The sequence below is a fragment of the Pteropus alecto genome, unplaced genomic scaffold (assembly GCF_000325575.1).
Source record: "Pteropus alecto unplaced genomic scaffold, ASM32557v1 scaffold87, whole genome shotgun sequence".
In the NCBI taxonomy this organism is placed as follows: domain Eukaryota; kingdom Metazoa; phylum Chordata; class Mammalia; order Chiroptera; family Pteropodidae; genus Pteropus; species Pteropus alecto.
Window position 1 is genome coordinate 12873431 of NW_006443225.1, and position 8926 is coordinate 12882356.

Here is an 8926-nt window from a genome sequence, read left to right on the forward strand (position 1 = left end):
AAAGAACATTTAAATTCAGAAAAAGTAGCCAGATGATCTAGTTACCTCTTAAACCACTTTAAGAAGACTACCATGCTTTTCCCACATAATCCTCAGCATGAATTTTGTGGTTGAATAGCTAGCTCCAAAGTGACCAAGCACATCCGCCTTTCCACAAAAATGGGGAGAGAGAGATGGCGCGGGTGGGGGTGGGGCAGAGACACACAGACACACAGAGATGGGGGGACAGAGACACACAGACACAGAGATGGGGGACAGAGACACATAGGCACAGAGAGATGGGGGGACAGAGACACAGACACAGAGATGGAGGGACAGACAGACACACAGACACAGAGATGGGGGGGCAGAGAAACAGACACAGAGATGGAGGGACAGACAGACACACAGACACAGAGATGGGGGACAGAGACACACAGACACACAGAGATGGGGGACAGAGACACACCGACACAGATGGGGGGAGAGAGACACACAGACACTCAACGTGGACCGATTTCTCAGTCAGTTCCGCTGTGAGCATCTCACTAAGGAAACCGCCTCTGCAGTTCCAGTCACACGCATGACTTAGGTTTTGCTTTCTGGCCTCTACTGCCGTTGCGTGAGTTACTCTGAAGCGGCAGAACTGGAAATGAATTACGGGACACACATGCATCTTGCCTTGTACACTAAGTATGTTCCTAAAAGGCAGCACAAACACCACTTTATCACAGGCCTCATCTTCCAATGGCCTGTAATTTCAGAATGATAGCTGACCTTGGATGTGATCGCGTAAGATTTTCCATTTCCACTTGGTCCACATCGAACGTCTTTACTAAGTGGGCCCTCGTGAGCACGGGCCCGAACGCACGTTTAAACAGTGCCTCCTAGCAGATTTTTACTCAACGCAATGATTACCCTCGACCTCACTAATTTCATACATTTAGATGAAATGTATTTCATGTATTTCCTTTCAGTGGGCCCCATCGGATTAAACCCAGCGGAGTGCCCGGAACCGCTGGCTAAGCCCTTCTGTAAGGAACCGGCAACCACAGAAGCGAAGGCGGGGCTCTGCTGCTCTGGGCCTGAGGACAGCGAACTCGTCTGCTCACCGCGATCTCTTATTTTTTGTTACTACTTTTGTTTTAAACCAGATGTAGTGAGATTAAGTGGCAGGTTAAATATTAACTTCTATCAAATGCAGCATCTTTATTTCCTCTTCTTTCTAACGTAAAGAAAAGTGCTAGAAGATACAAATTGTTGGATTATGTGCTTATTTTTAAGAAACAATAAATAAGAAGAAAAGAATGAGTAAGATAAGGGAAAAAAGAGAATGAGGACAGAGGTCATTTGCTATGATCTGTACTTTTTCATAAGCGATCTTAAAAGTATAAAGTTTAAACATATAAACACTACTGGTAAAATGCCAAGGTCACAGATGCACATTAGATGGAAGATGATAAACTAAAAACTATTTCCAATAATGAGTTACAATTTTCCTCTGCAAAAATGCGGTGAATTTGTCAGACTGAGTCACGAGGCACACTGCCGCGCCCCCGGCCCCCTCCAAAAGCCCCCGAGGCCCCTGCGGTGCCCAAGCGCACCGGCCAGGACGTCAAGTGCCCGTGGAGGACAGGAAGACCCGAAGCAGAAAGTGCCTCCTTCCCTCACTTAGCAGGTGCTAAAGAAAGGAATTTTCTTCTTCATTCTTGCCAGTTTAACAAAAAAGCAGAAAGCACTTGAGGAAGAGTGACTGCCAGGATGGCTCTGAGACTGTCCTCCAGCGCTGACACTAACTGAAAACTCACGAGTCAGTCCCCTCACCCGCGTCGGCCTCCCATGTACAGCGGGGGAGTCACAGCGCCTGCTTCACAGGCGTGCTGTGAGGAGGGACAACGCCAGACACACAGGACCAGGTGCTCAGTAAGGGTGGCTATTACTACTGCAATAGGAGTCCGAAGTCTTGGGTTTAGCTCCAGTTGTCCTGTTAATTAATTGCATGACCTGAGACGAGTCACTTCATCTCTTTGGCCTTCCAGAAGCATCTGAGCAGCCCTCAGAGGTCATCATCTGGAAGGAGGCCTTGGGATCTCACTGACACCTCAATCGAAAATTCACTTGCCCTTGCAAGTATCATTTCATTCTTATTTCCAGATTTTATTTATGATTCGGACGATATTTATTTGGATATTAGGTGGTACCTTACTATGTTGTCTCATACATCTAGAAGCCTTAGGGCCTAAGAAAATGGCCTCCTTCCCTTTCCTCTCATCCGTCTGTGAAATTATCACCTCCAAGTCTATTTCCCTCACCACACGCTTCTGCCTACAGGTTCCCCTACGAAATCTTCCTTCAGACGGCGACCTCTTCCGGGCGGGGCGAGGCAATGCGAGTACACGAAGAATGACCAGGCCCGAGGCCCCAAGTTGGACCTTCGGGGATCACTGTCTCAGAGAAAGCTCTCTGCAGGAGGCAGTGATTTAGCACATCGACCTCGAGAAAAATGCCCTTAGCAACGCTCACCCTCGTGGTGATGCCTCTTAGCGTAGGACACCGATTCGCCCTCGTGCTGCGCGTGGAACTTCTGGATGCACCTCCGCACCAGGTCCTCCCAGCCCGGCTTCATCGCTGCCCGCATGGTGCTCGTGTCCAGCGAAGTGATCTTGCCTATGGGAGAGCAGCAAGCATTACCCCTACACGCTGAGCCCGTGCTTGCGCAAATCATTAAAATATAAAAATACATTCGTTTAGGACACAGGTAGCACAAGTACATGGACCAAAGGGGTAGACGGTGAAAATGAGTGTCCCCCTCTGCCCTGTCCTCCAGCTGCTCAGTGCTGCCACCCCCGGCAGCAGCCACTATTCCTGGCTTCTTACAGTTTCTAAACATACTCCGTGCATTTAGAAATCTGGGGGTGTTCGGAAATGCTTTCTTCGGCCCTCTTTGGAAAGAAAATTTACCTTGGAGGTCTTGGCGAGTAGTAAAACTCTCTGATGAGGGAAGAACTGGTCTTTCCTTCATGGGGACTCTTCTTGCCACACAAATCAAGCAGGACTGCAAATCTTCAATCGCAGACATTCATGGTTATCACATTAGGCATTTTTAGTGATTCGAACAAACTCAAATGTATTTATGACAGCACAGCCTTGTAAATCAATAACGAAGACAGTGACAAAACACTAGGTATCTCTGCTTTCCCCTGACTTCATTCTCTCCCCCACTGACGTGGGAAGCAGCAGGGTCGGGGGAGGGGAGTATGCTGTGTAGGATGAGCTCGGGGAACTGAGGATAAACTGCTGAAGCCACAGACGCGCGATCAAAGTATGTCTGTCGCATTAGCGTTAGTCAGCAACCTGAAACCATCTTCCCAATGATGGAAGAGAACGGCATGCTTTCTTATTAAATGGCTAAGAGTAACAAACCAGCTGAATTCATAATAAAGTACAAAAAGGATGAAAACCAAAATCTGACAGTCTGCTTTGTCAAGGGTTTACTTCTTGAGTTCAGCTTCACCATGATAAAGGAAAACTAGATATACCTTCTACCAAACTATGTAAATACCTCTACAATGGCAATATGCGATTTAAAATAAAGAATATAAACTCAATTTGGGAAAGAATTTCTTTAAATCTATCCAGTAATAGCAGGTGTATCACAAAATTATATGTAATTCTCATCCTCCATATAATAAAGGCTAAATTTTTGAGCACTTACTATGGGACAGACATCCTTCTAGCTGCACTTAGCAGGAGAAAACCAAAACATGACATTTAAGTAACTTGCCCAACATCGTACAAAACTCTGGTGAAGCAGGATTTGAACCTGAGCACCACACGGCTCAGAATCCCCACTCCCAGGCTTTACCGGATTCTGCTAACCTCCAGAATCAGATTATAAATGTCCCCAAATGTTTCAATATACAGCACCAAAACCAAAATTAGCTCTGCTACTTCTTTTTTATACTGCTTTAGAATATTATCATGGATGGATGAATTAGCACTTTCTGTTGCATAAAAGTGAATAAAATCACTTGACATTCCATACCTACGTAAAAACTTAATTTTGAAAAACCATGTATCATCTATGACAGCTCTATTACTTCCTTTCCAATAAAATTTAAATTAAAAATTACCTACATATATTTAAAAAGGATTAAATAACTAGTGTTTAATGCCAATCATGATTCAGGCAGAGTCACGTAATCCTCATTACATTCTGACACTTCGTGCAGAGCGCTCGAGGGGCTGGCCGGGCTGACTGTGAAGTCCATGATGCTTCCACGTGCCAGGGGTCTTCCGCAGCTCCCCTTCTGCTACGCATACAGAATGCCCTCTTCAGCACTGTCTCACACGTAACGGGGAGTGACACTCGGCTCAGACTGGCTCGCGTGGAGGGCGCAGGAGCGGGTGGGGGTCAGCATCTCTTTAAAGAGAGGAGCCTAAGAGCTTGTGGTGTGAAACCCCCTCCATTCCCTGTTCCCATCTCTATCCTCGCTTAAGTAGCATTCTAGGACACCACACTGTGGATCCGGCGTCCATGGATAAATTGTATGGAAGCCGTTAATCCCTTGAGAGTACAGTCGACCCCTGAACAACATGGGTTTGAACTGCACGAGTCCAACTTACATGTGAATATTTTTTCAATAAATACATACAGTACTATAAATTTATTTTTTCTTTCTTACGATTTTTGTAACCTTTTTTCTCTAGCATACTGTACGGCAAGAATACAAAATACGTGTTAACTGACTTTATGTTATCAATGATGCTTCCAGTCAACAGCAAGCTGTTAGTAGTCAAGTTTTGGGGAGTCGAAAGTTATGTGCGGATTGTTGACTGTAACGGGGTCAGTGCCCCTAACCCTCGAGTTGTTCGAGGGTCAGCTGTATATGAAAAACGATGCTCGCGCTGGTGCGTTTCTCCAAGGCTCTGGTTCACAGCTTCGCCCCTAACCCCCGAGTTGTTCGAGGGTCAGCTGTATATGCTGGTGCGTTTCTCCAAGGCTCTGGTTCACAGCTTGCAGGAGAGCTCACAGGAGCTTAGACTCCAATAAGTTCAACCACTAACGGAGCTGCTCTGATGGGTTAGCCACTAGCCTCGCGTGGCTGTTTAAATGTAAATTTAATAGAACAGAAAATTCGGTCTCCCAACTGCATTACTGACATTTCAAATGCTCAATAGCCAGATGCAGCTACTGGCCACTGCACTGGACACGGAAGATACGTAACGCTGCCGTCGCCGCAGAAAATTCTGGTGGAATTTTAAAGACTTAAAATCTTAATTTATGTTTTAAAGACTTAAAATCTTAATTTATCACAAAAATCATTAAGCAGGTGAAAAGAACCAAAGAAAAACTGCCTCTAAATTTTTCTTTGTGCGGCCACTAATTTTAGATTAAGTGTGAACGAAGTAGCACAAGAATGAACACACGGATCCATAAAACGCCCTGGAGATTCTGCCCTACCTTCTCCTTCTTCTTTGATGGACTTCGGTTGAGAGACAGCAAAGCACTGCATAGTTTCGTATTTCTGATGTGCTTCCTGGTGATCATGACCTTCCTCTTCTGAATCAGGGAAAGGTTTCACCAGCATCCGACAATTGAACGTATGGCTGTTCCGCCTAGGAGGTTCGCCAGACCAAGATCCCCCATTCACTGAGCAAGGCAAAAGCAGTCCAAAATTATAAAGAAACTAACATCAGACTCACTACTGCCAAATTATCAAAACGAGATAGGAAACATATGGTTATTTTATTTTTATATAGTGTTTATACTTTTCTTAGTAATTTCACAATCTAGAGGGGGAAAATTGTCGGGTTAATGTTTCAACAACTTGGGAAAATTCTTGGGATTTTCAAAATGTCTTTACTCTTCGCTCTGACTCCTCTTCAAGTTCAGCCATCATTTGTTACTAGAATACGACAGTTCTCTATTTTGGGGTTTTCCTAACTTTGATTTCTTAGAAATTTAGTTCGATCTACTCACATTCCAGTTTTAGATGTTACCCCCTTCTCAAAAATCTGTAAGTGGCACCAACTGTAGCATGCATTAAATTCTTTGAAAGGATTTAAACTTGTTGGAGTCAGGAGTATGAAGGCCATTCAGACTGATAAATCAAAATCTCACTAACCAGCCCCATCTCCAGCTAACCAGGTCCTTCTCACTGCCCAGCACAGGCCCCGCCCCGCCGTCTTCCACGCCCAGTCCCTGCTCCTACCACTGCTCCTACCACGCCGTCTAAAGCTGCCTCCATTTCTCCCAGCCAAATGGACTCTCGCTCTGACAGGGCTGAGACCCTCTATATGTTTAACCAAGTGCTGTGGGCACACAGGTCTTTCTAAAAGAAAAGAAAGGTCTTTCTTACAGGTCTTTCTTTTCCAACACTTTTACAAAACTTTTAGTGTATATTCTGCAATGTGGCTGTTGCTGAATTAATCTACTGTAGTCTTTTTTATTTCGTGCATATTTCCTCAATAAGACTGAAAAATCCTTCAGGGTTTACAGCTAATGTCATTTATTTCTTTTCAAGTGAAAACTACTTCGAATCTCTTCTATTTTAGTATCGACACTTAGAAGTGTATATATTAAATCAAGAAAGAGAATGCAAGAGAGGAAAGACATCCTTTTTTTTTTTTTTTTTTGGAAAATAAATTAGAGAAATAAATGAAAGAAATAAAAAACAATGACTAATATTGAGAATTAAAGGGTATTTATCACCAGGTCAAATTCCTCATGCTACAGAGGAGAAAACTGACACCCAAAGGAATGTTCGACTACAAAATGAGCAGGAATCAGAAGCAATCCTAATTCTCACTTCGGTCTTCGTTTCTTTACTGTTCGTTACGTTATCTAAAAAATATTAGGACCAGTAGGACAATGAAAGAGGGGATCAAAAAACAGGCCGGTCATCAGATAAGCGAATAGACTCTCAAAAGTCACCAGTTAGACAGCATTTAATGGACCATCCAGGTGTTACAGTAAACGCAATGCAAGCCCACAGCCGCTGGGCTGTAGGGGCATAAAAAAAGGAAACGAACCCTAGAGAGAAAAAGGAAATATGAGTTAACTGCAACAAAGTATTTTAGAATAACACAAGGAGCCAGAGGTAACTTTACACGTCTATGCAGACTTTTGGAAAGTTTATTTCACCATCAGGCTCACAGGCTTAAGCGGTCCCCAATCTTTTTGGCCCCAGAGATTGGTGCCTCTATGAGAATCTAACGCCTGATGGTCTGAGGTGGAGCTGAGGCAGTGATGCCAGCTCTGGGGAGCGGCTGCAGATACAGATGACACTTTGCTTGCTCGCCTGCCGCTCACCTCCTGCTCTGGGGCCCGGTTCCTAAGGACCGGTATCAGTCTGTGGCCCAGAGGCTGGGGACCCCTGACACAGAGTAATCAAAGGAAAAATAGTTCTCATCAACTCAGGTTAGTTAAGTACTTTGAAAATATAAAAAAGTACCATATAAAGTAAGGCAAAGAGCTCCTTGGACAAGTGAATTAATAATAGTGAATTAGTAAGCATAGGTCCTTTGAGGACGTCATAAAATTACTGAAGAGATTTGAAAATATTAGTTGCTTGAAATAAGAAATCCCATTTCCTTGTTCACTTACTAGAGAATGCAAGGGCAGGATCACACAAGCATCCACAGTCTGTGTTACTGCTGCAGCCGCTCTGAACAAAGGGTTATATCAAGGAAAGGCCAGGTAGAACGGACGGAATTTGAAAGGGCCTTTTCCTATTTACTGCGGCAGCAATAAGACCAGCTAATATAAACAGTCTTGAAAAAGAACAGAAATACTTGCTAATTCAGGACTTGACCTTATTCTTTACTAAAATATGCACTTCTTTTTTTTTAATCAGTGAAGATGTTCTTAGCATCATCAGCTGAAGTGAGAATATTAAAAAAGAACTGCTGGGTAAGTGGGAGCAGCCACACTCCAGTCCAGAGCCGCAGCTAAGGTGGCTGACACTGGAATCGCTCACTTTAAAATGCGGCTCTAAGGAGTGACGAGCACTTTTGGACAGCGTCTTCAACGTACAGTGAAGAAGCCAGGCACGTGAAACGGGGAGCGTGGTGAGGAGGCGGCATCCGAGGAGGACACCTGCAGAGCCACCGAGGATGCCGCGAAATCGCGTAGGGCTGCTGGGCCGGGAGCATCCGAACCGCTACACGCCAGTCGTCCCTCAACATTTTGTTTTTAGACTGCTGTACATACCCACATACATACGTTTTGCACAAGTTGGACTCAAAATGAGTTGAATCTCAAACTTCTCATGACCTTCTGCTTACTAGATAGTCATGGAGAAATACAGAGTCGGCTGGCACTGGATACAGTGGAAGGAAATTTGGTCTCTTCTTAAAAAGCAACAAAACAAACTACATGAAATAGTTGACACGAGTTACTTTCTATCTGAATTATTTTCGTGTACTTTAAAAATAAGATTAAAACTAGCATTTGGCCAAGATCAGTATCTGCGGATATCCTTTCTCCATGACTTGTAAGCTTAAATATCAACACGAGCATCTCTATATCTCCAACTGACATAACACAGTTCTATTTCACCCCCTCAGACCAGGATGATGTGTGCACTGCGGGGGTGGGGTGGGTGGGTGGGTGGAGGGGAGACCCAGCAGACAATCCTTTACCTATGGACTTTGGCAGCAGGTTTTTGACAAATTCAGTGTGGTCCCCAACATGCAGGATGCTATATACACTTTTGTTCATCAGCTCTTCTTGGTTATACCTTAGGTACTGTGTCACATTCTCTGAAACAAACACAACGTTGCCTTCCAGGTTCACTACAAAGAAGAACCCATCAAGGGCCTAGGGGAAAAGGCACAAATTGCGTTAGACAGAAAAGATACAACATAAAACCGCATGCAGCTGTTAAGAAGGGACGAGCCCCTTAATGGAAGCATAATTCACGCGTGGATGGAAAAGCGATCT

The 8926-nt window shown here is 44.3% G+C and overlaps 1 protein-coding gene across 6 annotated transcripts in view; it reads right to left on the minus strand.

Annotated features, from left to right (window-relative positions):
* NCOA2 (nuclear receptor coactivator 2) overlaps positions 1–8926 on the minus strand; it is a 252360-nt gene that overhangs the window by 44233 nt on the left and 199201 nt on the right. For all 6 annotated transcript variants that reach the window (XM_006924020.2, XM_015598653.2, XM_025041208.1 and 3 more), the window contains 4 exons: positions 8626–8803; positions 5444–5632; positions 2941–3042; positions 2503–2646 (listed from right to left, as the gene is read on the minus strand). In XM_006924020.2, the coding sequence (XP_006924082.1) occupies positions 2503–2646; positions 2941–3042; positions 5444–5632; positions 8626–8803 (613 nt within the window). The remainder of the gene's footprint in view (positions 1–2502; positions 2647–2940; positions 3043–5443; positions 5633–8625; positions 8804–8926) is intronic.